Below are 14,204 nucleotides of genomic sequence, written 5' to 3'. Positions count from 1 at the left end.
TTCTTGTCACTGTGAGAGAATAAGTGAAATTTTATAACTGTAGTTGTGAATGTTTTGGGCCATTGCTTGCCACCAATAACGTCAAGAAGGACTGTAAAAAAGGAAGGAAAATGCTAACTCAAAAATGTGTCTGCAATACCAACTCTAAATATAATATTTTTCAAAGTTTATAGGCAAGGAAAAAGTCTTTAAATAACCATGAAAGTCACACAAAAATGCTTAAGATTTTAAAACTGACTTAAGATTCAAACTATAAAATGATATAAAATTTATATTTTAGAATCAATAGGATGTTTCCAATTTTCCTGGCCTGATGTTTCACCTTTTCAGTTCTGTATCTGAGTACTCAGTATAAAGGCTCAAATAAATAGCACTATGGAATGGTGGTTGACTGACAATACTGAGGGTATAGTAAATATCACACGATAAATATTTACTCGCCTAGAGTTTTTTTGGGGAAGACATTTACTCTCCTTTTTTATAGAAAATAATCCCTTATCCTTTCCAAGAATTGCGTCTATCATATATTCTGAATATCTTGCTTCTATATCACCATGATTTTAAATTCTCGGTTTCCTACCCGTATCTGTTTAAGTAACAATTCATATAGTGATTTCATATTTTCAAGTGGTTCTGTCATTATCTGTCCTTCCTCCTGTTCTTGATTTTAGAAAATCCTTTATAGTTTTTCGTGATTATGTAGGAACATATAGTCAAAAAGACAATGTCAAATGCAAGCTATTAAAGGTGATCTGTGTTAAACTATGAAAATGAAATTTCTTCCTAGTAAAAATTAAAGAAAAAAAGAGGGGCCTGTTGTGGGGTGGGGGGAGGGGGAAGGGATAGCATTAGGAGACATACCTAATGTAAATGATGAGTTAACGGGCACAGTACACCAACATGGCACATGTATACATATGTAACAAATCTGCACGTTGTGCTCATGTACCCTAGAACTTAGAAGTATAATAAAAAATAAAATAAGAAAAAGAATAAAGTGCTTTCTACTAGTATTGAATAATAGAAGGGAACTAGAGATCTCTAGAAAATAGAGATTCTTACCTAAAATTAGATAGATTATATAGCTAAGTCATTTTTGCTGTTAATTCTTCTAAAAACAAGATGAATTAGCATATATATTTAGATATGTTTGCCCTCGAACAATGTTAAATCCTAATGATAATAGAACACAAAAGCAACCTAAATTTTTAATCCTCTACAGTTGTCTTCTCACTAATACAGATTTAATGAGGTTGGTTTAATGTAAAAACAGAAATATGAATACCTCAAGGAAATTTTCTGGTTATACTTACACTATAAAGGATCTTTTCCTTCACTCATTTAGCAAATTATGACTCTTAAGATTGCCTGCTGGTGGCTAACACCTTGACAAAAAGGTATTCAAAGTGTCAAATCTTATGAAGAAAAGAGAAAAGAAATCTTCACCATCAAAAAGTCACATCAAGAATTTTAAAAATTCATTTCTGAAATGTTAATGGTAAAATCTAGTATCTTAATATTGATGTGCAAACGGAGGATTCTCCTATCATAATTCTAACAGAACACTCATCTTAGAATCTTGTCCTTTTTGACTTTCCTTTATTCCAGGCTGAAAGAGATCATCCATAAGCTTTATTGACTGAGTTTACTAGCTGTCAGAACTTGAAATGAAATCTGTGTTCACAACAAAGTCTGAAACCAGGATGTACAGTACGTTTATTCTAACTCTAATGATATACTTTTGTTGCTGCCTTCCAAATAAAAAATTAGCATAACTTTTGGCTGGTCTTTGACCGAAAGTGAATTACCAGGCAAAATAAATTGACCCTCTCTCAATTATCACGCATGCATTCATTCACTTACACATATAAGTCAATATCTTTATGTGTGCATACTATGTAAAACAATTTGATTCCAAACATTTATTCCCAGTCATGAGGATGACTGTATTGTAAGATTTGTCTGTAAAATATACTAAGTGTTTTCCACACAATTCAATGTAAAGGAAATTTTTGCCTCCTCTCACATTAACTTTGCCCAGGTGTAATCTTGTCTCATTCTAATAATCTACCTAAAAATGATCCCTAAATATGTTGAGGAAATAACAATGCTATTCTGTGGCTCTTAAGCTTTCATATTAGTTCTTGTAAGAACATTGACAACCGGTTCAGACCCACTTGAAGGCATGGGTGCTCTCACTGGATGTGTTTACTGTAGAATCCTGTGAATACTGCAGCTATGTAGGAACAGTAAATTGCAATAGCTTAGATCAGAGGACTGTACTGTATAAAATCTGGTATACCACTGGCTTCTGGTTCCTATATTGCTTTCACATTCTAGGAAAATTAATATTGGACTTAATTTGTCCTGTCTGTATCTAGACTAAAGAAAATTTTTAGATTTCAGACTATTTCAATTCAGTAAGTCATCCTCACTGAGAAATGTCAAACCTGATTTTTCTCATCAGGTATACTGAAACAATCCACCCACCCTCTCTTTCAGCTTTACATGCAACTCTAAACAAATAGGTTTTCTGATGGAAGAGATCAATGACTTTAGATGACAATTTTATGTCTTTATAAGTAACGTTTCTACACTGAAACATGAAAGTTCCACTTAAAAAAATTAATATTGTTTTCAAAGCAATATATGCATTTATTATAAATGAACAGAATTCATTTGAGACACCGATTTTTCAAATGAAAGGATTAAAATAATCCCAACATTAAAACCAAAACAAAAGCATTTTATCTTCTCACATCTTTATTATGTATTTTATAATCCTAGCTCAATAATCACTCTTGTACTTTTAGATCACAAATTTGCCTTTAAGTAACAAATAATACACTTAAGGCAGATTTGCCTTATAGGTGGCCTCAGCTTCTAAACACCACTACACTGCTTTATATAAAAAACAAAAATCACATAGAAGAGAACCTAGTGACATCTTTCTTGGTACTTTAGATTTGAAAACTGCATAATAAATTGAGTTCCTATAAAATTTTGCCCTTGGGATAGGAAACAAACACTACTACTATTTTATAGTTGCCTTTATCTGATTTGATTGGATGCAGTTATAATAGTATTAATAACATAACCTTTAAATTTGTGAGGGAAAACCAATACTTTATATTCACTCCTCATAAAAGGTTCAACAGCAAGCATAATGAGGAGCCATTATAAAAATCATATTGCAAAATATTACTTTAACTCATAATTCTGCTTATATAAGTGTATGCATATCACAGTTAACAAATACTATTTAATTATCAAGACATATGCAAAAGCATTCTTTGATTGCATTAATAGCAGTAGGCTAGACAGCATTAAAGTTTCCTTCTCTGATCTTCTGGTCATTAGTACAAACTGAGAATTTTGAAACTATTTGGTGATCCCAGTCTTTGGGGGAGGGTTAATATCACAAAACCTCCATGAGAACAATGGGCTCAGGTGGAAGACTTTGAAGACTAAAAGGCTTACAGTTAAGGTAGAATTATCACTAGAAGATCTTAGGGAAATAGGAATGCAACCAGAATCACTCAATTTATTTATTAGAAAGCAAGATTCATTAAATCATTCCTCTTTTAGGAAAATATCTTTAAACTTTTATATTTTCAAATGTTCTTTTTCTTAAAGAACATAAAAAATTAAGATATTTGTGAAAATAAACGTTTCGAAAACACTTGTTTCTCTTCATTTTCCCCTTTCAACGGAATTCTTCTCATCAAGCACAAATGTGCTAATCTTTAAAGCAAGACAAACTCTTCCATGCTAAATCTTTTTAATCGTTTCTTTTCATCCTCTGAAAAAAGGTCTTCTTCATTGGTTGTAGTAGATGTAAAATCATAGTCTCTGGAATGACCATTTACAAAAGTAAATAAGGGATATTTCTCCTTAGAAGAAAATTTCAGCATCTGTAACAGAAAGTATAGAAGAATCCCTTATTGGATGCAATAGTGCACACTAAGACCACATGACAAATCTACCGTTTTAGCCCTGAACCTCCCCTGTTAGCTTCTTTCATTTACATTCACCCAGTGCTATTCCTTTACCTGTTCTGGCTAAAAGACAAAAAATGATTAGCATTGTATTGTTTATTTATAGGTAAATACATGCTTCTTCATTAGGATTAAATCATCAAAGAATATGCTCACTCACACCTCCCACTTCCCCAAAGTAAGTTTTCTGGTCATATTAGTTTGAAAAAATACTAGAGAGTTAGGTTGTAATTTATCTTCTTTAGGTAGTAATAGACAATGAAACAAAATGGTATCACTGACTATGGTAAAATATTGTAAAAGAGTGTTTGGTAATCTAGGCAGTAAACTGAATTAGAAGGTCCATTCTAATCTCTGTTTTGTAACTTACCTTGATGTGACCTTGGACACATCACTCTACCTGAATAACATCTATAAAACAGGGCAATCACTGCTTGGCTTTTTGGCTAAGATCAAGTGTATAAAAACAGAGCAAAAGAAATCCAATTTTTCTACCTCAGAGAACTGTTAAGAAGATCAAAAGTAATAATATGAAGTTATTTTTAAAAAATAACTTTGGTCTTTTCAAAGATTTTCTTTTAAAAAATATTTTAAGTAAACTATTTCTACAATAATCTAGTCAACATGAAAAATGGTCTTCTCACAAATAGTAATAATCCACATTTTACATATTATCTTCTAAAGTTACACTACATACCAAAAAAAGGCAATACCTAGAATTTTGTGAGGATACTCACAATCTTTATAGCCCATCAATTTGGAATTCACAAGTATAATATAAACAATTTTAAATATTTCTGTTAAACAAGTTCTATTCAAAAATTTTAATGATTTTCCTTAAAAAATGAATTAAACACTTTGAATAAAGGATGTTTTGACAAAAAGGAAATTTTCAATAGGTAATCAGGGCCACAGGGATTCCAAAAAGTTACTATGCAATTTACAGAGAATGCTAAAAAGAATACAATATTTATATACATCATAATTGTTGTCAGTTAAATGCAATTTGTTTTTAAAAGATAATTTCAGAGGTAAAACCACATTATCTCAAATGTCAACATTCACCTGAAGGATCATCAATTTCTTATGTATTACATTTATAGATTCTCTTGAAACATGGCCAGATAGGTAGGCCTAGCATATGATATAAAATTAAAAATATTTCAGTGAGACAGCTATATAAAATATATTTTTAACTGAATGGAAATGAACCATTTAAAAACAATCAATATTAACAAAACTAGACATGATGAAAATCAGATCCTATAGTTCATATTGTGCTTATTTATACATTGCTGAAATTTATTTTATTTATATCCTATAAAAGAGGTAAGAGAGAAGAGCAAAAATGTGTAAAATGAAAAATAAGAGGCAGAGACTATTGGCATCTGATTAATCATCTTTCACCTCCAGCCAATAGCTGGAATATAGTCCAAAAACTGTTGTCATTTTTATATTCATTTAATGTCACTTGTAAAAGTCCAGCATCTAACGGGCAAGTATCCACATATCATTTTGAGATCAACACAGCAGAGTTAACATTATCATCTCTTCGTCCTTTCTTTCGAGATTAAGAAAGGAGTTATCCGGGTTTATTAATATAGGACTAAGTTGCTCATCAAAGTTAAGATTCAAATCTGTGTCCCAGGTGAAAAAAAATGTCAGAAAGGAACCCGCTACCCTTTAATTTAAAAATGCATCTACTTTTTGCAAATCTTTTTGCAAATGGTCTCCTTATGCACAATATTTATTGATTCAGGCTTGGAGAATTATTTTCCAAACTTTCCTGAGTTTATTTAAATATTTTAAAGAGTATCAAATTAACAATATATTAAAGGTTTACCCAAATGAGTTGAAAATTTATGTCCACATAAAATCCTGCACATGAATGTTTATAATAGCAGCTTTAATCACAATTTGATTCTGAAAAGTTTAAAATGTGAAAAGGTTAGTGTTCTATTTTATATTACAAGAATGGCTACACTGTCAAAACCTTAAAAGTCCTTCCATAATGGATGATATAAAATCCAAATGAAAAAATACAATTTAGGCTATCTATGTGACATGGAGATACTATACAAAATAAAAGTTAATCTAAATTATTTGAAAACTTGGAAAATGTTTATTATATAATCCTAAAAAAACAAGATATAAGCCAGGCACGGTGGCTCACACCTGTAATCCCAGCACTTTGGGAGGCCGAGGCAGGCGGATCACGAGGTCAGGAGATTGAAACCATCCTGGCTAACACGGTGAAACCCCGTCTCTACTAAAAATATAAAAAATTATTTTTTGTGGTGGTGGGCACTTGTAGTACCAGCTACTCGGGAGGCTGAAGCAGGAGAATGGCGTAACCCGGGAGGCAGAGCTTGCAGTGAGCCGAGATCGTGCCACTGCACTCCAGCCTGGGTGACAGAGTGAGACTCTGTCTCAAAAAAAAACAAGATATAAAGCTATAAAATTTAGTTTCAATTATGTTAAAATAATTTCAAGTATGTATTTTGAAAAGACTGAAAGATAACGAAATATTAAGTTATCTCTGAATGAAATAATTAGTGACTTTTCTCGTGTGTTTGTGTGTCTCTGTGTGTGTGTGTGTGTGTGTGTGTGTGTACACACACACTTCTATTTTCCAAGCTTCTTTCTTTTGAAACATACTCTCACTCTGTCGCCCATGCTGGAGTGCAGTGGCATGATCACGGCTCACTACAGCCTCGACCTCCTGGACTCAAATGGTCCTTCTACTTCAGCCTCCCGAGTAGCTGGGACTACAGGTATGTGCCACCATACCTGGCTAATTTTGTATTTTTTATGCAGATGGGGTCTCACTATCTTGCCCAGGTTGGTCTCAAACTCCTGAACTCAAGTGATCCACCCGCCTCTGCCTCCCAAAGTGTTGGGATTACAGGCATGAGTCACCACGGCCAGCCTATTTTTCAAACTTTCTAACATGTAATTCTTTTATTACATAGTAGGAGAAAACTATTATTTTAAAAAAATTTTTAAGGTAACTGAATTAACCATCTCATAGTTGTTTTTTAAAAGGGAATTCAGTGGTTTGCTCAACAACTTTAGAACAGGCAATTCTAAACTCTGTTATATTGTAATAACACAGCTAAAGCTACACTGAATCTACTTTATTAGCTAAAAGGCAAAGCATAGATTTCAGGAGATCAAATATTTTTATCACACGTACTGAGTTGACAGGTTTCAGAATTTACAAAGGAAGAAGCTGGAGGACAGAAGTTAAGCAATGTATACCATAATAAAGCTACTAGTTGGTAGGACAGAAATAGAACCATGAGATGATCGCTTCTGAAGTCAAAACTTTTTCCACTAGTCCCTGCTACCATATATGTAAAATTATACCCAGTACAGGGCAGTGTATAGCTATGTAGCATATATTCACCACACTAGAGCTATACCCTATGTAGTGGTTAAGCTCTAAAGTCTGCCCATATTGCAAAATCAAGCATTGTCAAAAATCACCTTTAACAAGTCTTTAAATTGTTTAAAGGGTGATATGCATAATCTTGTGTACACAACCCTGTTCAGTAATATGTACAAATGTAAAATATATAGTAATGTAAATAGTACAGTCATGTGCCACATAATAACATTTCAGTCAACAAGGACCACATACGACAGTGGTCCTATTAGACAACGGAGCTGAAAAATTCCTATCACCTAGTGTTGTCACAGCTGTCATAATGTCATTCCACAATGCATTATTCACAAGTCTGTAGTGATGCTGGTGTAAACAAACTGTATGGCAGATAAAATTATGTACAGTACATAATATTTGATAATAAATGACTTAGAGGTTTAAGTATTTACTATACAATATTTTTTATTATTTTAGAGTGTACTCATTTTACTTTTTAAAAAAGAAATTACCTATAAAACAGCCTCAGGCAGGTGCTTTAGGAGGCACTGCAGAAGAGGGCACTGTTATCACAGGAGATGACAGCTCCATGTGTGTTACTGTCCCTGAAGACCTTCTAGTGGGGCAAGACGTGGAGGTAGAAGATAGTGGTATTGATGATCCTGACCCTGGGGAGGCCTAAACTAATGTGTATGTTTGTGTTTTCATTTTTAACAAAAAAGTTTAAAAGGAAAAAAATTTAAAAATTTAAAAATAGAAAACATCTTAGAATAAGAATGGAAAGAAAACATCTTTGTAGCGCTGTACAATGTGTGTTTTAAGCTAAGTGCTTATAAAACAGTCAAAAAGCTAAAAATAATTTAAAAGTTTACAAAGTTAAAAAGTTACAGTAAGATGGTGAAACCCTATTTCTACTAAAAATACAAAAATTAGCCAGGCGTGGTGGCGGGCACCTGTAATCCCAGCTACTCGGGAGGCTGAGGCAAAGAACTGCTTGAACTTGGGAGGTGGAGGTTGCAGTCAGCCAAGATTGCTCCACTGCACTCCCACCTGCAACAAGGCGAGATTCCATCTCAAAAAAAAAAAAAAAAAAAGTTACAGAAAGATATGGTTAATTTATTATTGAAGAAATATAATGTTTTCTCATAAATTTGGTGTAGCCTAAGTGTACAGTGTTTATAAAGTCTACCACAGTGTACAGTAGTGTCCTAGGCCTTCACATTCACTCACTATAGACTCACTGATTCACCCAGAGCAACCTCCAGTCCTGCAGGTGCTATTCATGGTAAATTCCCTACACAGGTACACCATTTTTAAATTTTTTATACCATCTTTTTATAATATCTTTTCTATGTTTAGATACATTTAGATACATGAATACTTACCATTGTGTTATAATTGCTTCTAGTATTCAGTACAGTAACATGCTGTACAGAGTTGTAGTCTAGGAGCAACAGGGTATACAGGTTGACTATTCCTTACCTGAAATGCTTAGGACCAGAAGTGTTTCCGTTTTGGATTTTTTTCAGATTTTGAAATATTTGCATTATATCCACTTACTGGTTTCAGCATTCCAAAGCTGAAAATTCAAAAATCCAAAATCTGAAATCCTAAATGTCCCAAACAGCATTTCCTTTTGGTATCATGTCAGCACTCAAAATGTTTTGAATTCTGATGCATTTTGGATTTCAGATTTTCAGATTAGGGATATACTCAACCCATCCATACAGCCTAGGTATGTAGTAGGCTATACCATTCCAGGTTTGTGCAAGTACATCCAATTATGTTTGCACAACAATGAAATCACCTAACAACACATTTATCAGAACATATCCCCATCATTAAGCAATGTATGACCGTATATAATAAAGAGTATACATGGAAAAATATATTCCTGTTTTTTATTATAAGAGCTCATATAGTTAAACTAAGCTAAGTATGCAAGTGATGTTAACTATCCTATTTCCTCACTACAAAATCTTAAATCCTTGTATCCAACTTTTACCCCTCAGTGTACTTAAAACACTCTCTTAAAAAAATACTTTGTTCTAGCCCTCAAATAAAAAGGCCTATTATTAGTTTCTATTATTTCTACTGCAATCAACACTGCTCAGTATTTCTTTCTTAAAATACCATTTCCCTGATTTCTGCAATATTTTGCTTTCCGGTTTTTCCTTCTATTTTCTGAACGATTTATTCTCCATCTCCTCCTTCATTGACTCTACTTACTTCCACATTCCGAAATGCAGATAAAAATCAATTGTTCCTTTATCTTCTCTCCACATTCACTCCTTCTATATTCTCTTCCTTAATATTATCTACTATCAGTCTCAACAATTTCTCTGCTAGGCTTTATTATCATCCATGTTTTTGCAGATGGGAGAACTGAAATATTGAGGGATTAGGTGACTCGTATAAGGTCACACAATTAGTAACTGACACAGTCAGGATCTGAGCATAGGTAGTTTTGTTCTGGTGTAACCATTACCACCTCCAGCAGTAGTCAGTGGAGGCATGACTGCAACATCAATTTAAATTGATCATAAAATTTCCATTTCTTCCTCCTAAAAGTAGCTCTCTTCCAGACTTCTCCATTTCTATCAATGGCAACATCATTTACATTAATTAGGAATACTTTGTTGCAAGTGACAAATAAATAAAAAATAGAAAACAATAACAACAATTTCAAATAATACGAACTGTTTTCACCAGTCTGACATGGCTACTTTGATTAATTGATGTCAGATGAACAGCTTCTACAATTCTCTTGACGATTCTCTCTGAATCAGATAGGACTGTTGAAACCCCAAGTGTTAGTTTATATTCAATGAAGGGGCACGGGGATGTAAGAGGACAGCACTGCATCTACATCCCATTACAGCAGGAGAGCAAAAGCATTCCCAGAAACTTCCAGCACACACCCACTTATATTTCACTTACACCAAAGTGTTTCTAAAGAAATAGGAGACTAGAAAAATGAGTATTTGGTGGATACTGTCACTGCAAACAAAATCAGGATTTTTCAGCAAAAAAGAAAGAGGGATGAGTATTGAACAGATAACCAATGGTGTTTGTACACCATTCAGAGATGAGAACCACAATAAAAATAAAACCGGCTCATGTGCTCAGGAAGGACTGGAAGGTTTCTTTAGGATGTGTGGTCAGAAAAGACCAAGTTGCAACCTGAATAACCAGCAGTGCCCAACCTTTCAGGAACAAGGGACCGATTTCATGGCAATTTCTCCATGGACTAGGGGGTGGGGATGGATTCACGATGATTCAAGTGCATTACATTTATTGTGTACTTTATTTATATTATTACATTGCAATATATAATGAAATAATTATACAACTCACCATAATGTAGAATCATTCAGATCCCTGAGCTTGTTTTCCTGCAACTAGACTGTCCCATCTGGGGATGATGGGAGACAGTGACAGATCATCAAGCATTAGATTCTCATAAGGAGCATGCAACCTAGATCCCTTGCATATGCAGTTCACAACAGGGTTCACACTCCTATGAGACTCTAATGCCACTGCTGATCCGACAGGAGGCAGAGCTCAGGCAGTAATGAGAGTAGTGATGGGAACGGCTGTAAACACAGAGGAAGCTTCACTTGCTAACCCGCCGCTCACCTTCTGCTTACGGCCTGGTTCCTAACAGGCCACAGACTGGTACCAGTCCGTGGTCCAGGGCGGGCACCCCTGTGAATGACAATAAGGAGCCAGACATAAAAGTTCTGGGTGAAGAGCACTCTAGGCAGGGAAATCAGAGGGTGCAAAGGCCCTAGGATGCCAGCACACTTTGCATATTCAAAGAACAGAAAGCAAGCCAGTGTGGCTTGCAGGTAGAGGAAAACAGTAAGGGTGGTACACAGGGCCAGATCACTCAGGTCCCTATAAGCCAAATTAACACAAGATTTAGGTTTCACTGCTCCCTTAAACAGTCTACCTCATAAACATCCTACCATAGATTTCCCACAACATTTGACCTTGGTGGTTCTGCTCAGGATGTTCTATCATCTAGCCATCCTTCATACTTCTTGTCTGATTGTACCAAACTCCATCAGCACTTAAAGTTCCAGTCCAAGTTCCACTGACAACTATCTCACTCTACAGTGATTATGCCCTTCTCCAAAGTCCTATACATTTGTCTAGTACAATGTAAGGATTACAAACATGCACTGTGGAGCTAGACAGTATCAGCTCAAAACTTGGCTGATACTTACTAATCAAATTACTATACCTGTCTCATTTTCCTTAGCTGTGAAATGTCAGTAATGATAGTATCTATCTCACAGAGTTGTTGCGCAGATTAAATCAGCTAATATATGTAAAGTACTTAGAAGATTGCCTGGCATCTAATGTGTTGGCTTTATCATTATTATTGAACTATCATAATATTAGTCTTCTGGCATTTAATTGTACAGTCATTTATCTTTAACATCCATTTCATTTCTCCCCAACTAAACTATAAGCTGCTGAAGATTTTAAAAGAACTCAGTTTCTATCATTAGATCCCGGAAGTAAAAAAGACCTATGAAAGTTACAAAGTCCCTCAGATTTCATGTGGAAAACACAGAACTAGAAGGAGGACCTCTAGGTGAACATAAGCCTGAAACACTAAAGTGATTTCAAAAAGACCTTTACCAAAATAGTGATGGGCATGGGAAACTCTGTACCACTGGAGAAAATGGGAGTAATTGTCCTAGAAGGGGAAACAACCCTAGTCTCTTACTCGACTATAGAGCAAACCTATTCTCTTACTCTGTAAGACTACATACAGGCTGATTTCAGCTCACCAAAAGAAGAAAGTTTTTAGCAATAAGGGTCTATCTGAAAATTGAAAATACTTCCAGGAAAAGTCATTAGCTCACTATAACCTGAAATAACGATTAGATACTCAACTGTCTGGAACTTGGACTGATGTGTAAATAGGGGACTATACAGCACAGTGCTTATGAGCACACAGTCTTGAGTTACTGTCTCAGGTGAATCGCAGTACCACCATTTATTAGCTGTGGCCTTTGTGAACGCTGCTAAACCTTTCTAAATACAAGATTCCTTATCTGTAAAATGGAGACAAAAGTAACTATCTCAGAAGGTTTGGTTGGTTAAATGAGATAATATACCACAGGTAAAGACTCAACAAATGTTAGCTTTGGACCAAATAACTTCTAAGATCTCAGGGATTCAATGGCTATAACATAAAATGTGTTTTGCAGCTAGAAGTCAACTAGCTACTTGTAAATTTTTCCCCTGTGTTGATATACATTCCACAATCAAATAATTCATTCCCTAGTACATTTTCATTTGTGATTTTCTGTCCTCAAACACCAGCACTACTAGGTAATAAGATTAACAATGAACAGGCAATGTTTATCCTTGAATGACCAAATGATTAATAATCATTAAATTGAGAACAAATGAAAAAAATAAGAATAAAAGGGGGTATGAGATAAAATAAAAAATAATCTACATCAGGCCATTTACAACACAACAGAGCAGGGGAAATGCAACCTAAGTTCGTGAGTTAGGAAGGAGATGTTTCGGTGGGATACCCATGAAAAGTAAGCAAATTCATCTTGCGGAACTTGAAGAGCAACAGTATACAAAGGCCAGAGACATCATGGAAAGCAGAGGGGAGACCCAAAATGAAAACCAAGGAAACTGACAAAAACTTGTATGAACTCAATTCCCAGGTCCCTCCTTGCAACCAACACCCTTCTTCACCCCCTCTCCAGCCATCCCCCATATAGGAAAATGAAGATTTATTCTTTGGAAAAACTGAATAGAAAATGATATGAACTCCAGTACACTAGACACAGTGATGACTTCAGAAGCTGAGTAACTGTCAGTCTAAAAATAGGAAACCGTAGGGTCCTCGGTATCCTTCACTTCCTGCTCCTGGAGCTCGAGCAGACAACATATATTCATTCCACAGGCTCTTAAGATACGGCAGAACTTTTCTTTGAGAAAATGAAACAACTCCAGAGAAAAGACCACCACTTACTAACATATGGGGGTTACCCAACAAAAAGGCAAGTTCATTACATGATCATCCTAGTATGAAAGTTAACAGCTAAAAAGACAGGCTCAAACACATGGAGCTTCCACTCAGCTTTTTACTGCCTTGCTATTAAATATAAACAGAGAGATGGTCCCTAGTCATTTGGGGGAAAGCATATAAAGGAAAACTTTATATGATTAGAAGAAAAAACAGCTGGACACGGTGGCTCACGCCTGTAATCCCAGCACTTTGGGAGGCTGAGGTAAGCAGATCATGAGGTCAGGAGACTGAGACAATCCTGGCTAACATGGTGAAACACAGTCTCTACTAAAAATACAAAAAAATTAGCCGGGCATGGTGGTGGGCGCTGTAGTCCCAGCTACTCAGGAGGCTGAAGCAGGTGAATGGCATGAACCCGGGAGGCAGAGCTTGCAGTGAACCGAGATCATGCTGCCGCACTCCAACCTGGGCGACAGAGCAAGACTCCATCTAAAACAAACAAACAAACAAAAACATGAAAGAGTCCAGAAGGAAGCACAAACAACAAGAGAAACAGAAGAAAACTTCAAAATTACTATAATTAATTTTCTAGGGGAAAAGAGAAACTACATCCACAAAAAAGAAAAGAATTACATGAAAAAAGAATAGAAAAAAATATCAATAACAACTAAAAATGTAAGCATCCTAATTGAAATTTAAGAACAACAGAATAGGTAGAAGGTAAAGCAGAGGGAATCTTCCAGGACAAAAATATGAAGACATGGGAAACAGAAGGAAAAAAGAGAAAAATTAGGGAGCAATTCGGAAG

General features: G+C 35.1%; 1 protein-coding gene across 2 annotated transcripts in view; it reads right to left on the bottom strand.

Moving 5' to 3' along the window:
* Positions 1-2,634: 2,634 nt before the first annotated feature.
* The window catches only part of ATG4C (autophagy related 4C, cysteine peptidase), an 85,114-nt gene continuing 73,544 nt past the window's right edge, over positions 2,635-14,204 (bottom strand). For both annotated transcript variants that reach the window (XM_011988936.1, XM_011988937.1), the window contains exon 11: positions 2,635-3,914. In XM_011988936.1, the coding sequence (XP_011844326.1) occupies positions 3,747-3,914 (168 nt within the window). In that variant the 3' untranslated portion in view covers positions 2,635-3,746. The remainder of the gene's footprint in view (positions 3,915-14,204) is intronic.

Source organism: Mandrillus leucophaeus, unplaced genomic scaffold (assembly GCF_000951045.1).
Source record: "Mandrillus leucophaeus isolate KB7577 unplaced genomic scaffold, Mleu.le_1.0 Scaffold341, whole genome shotgun sequence".
NCBI classification, from domain to species: Eukaryota; Metazoa; Chordata; class Mammalia; order Primates; family Cercopithecidae; genus Mandrillus; species Mandrillus leucophaeus.
The sequence above is the reverse complement of the archived record's forward strand: the minus strand, read 5'-3'. Positions and strand labels throughout refer to the sequence as shown.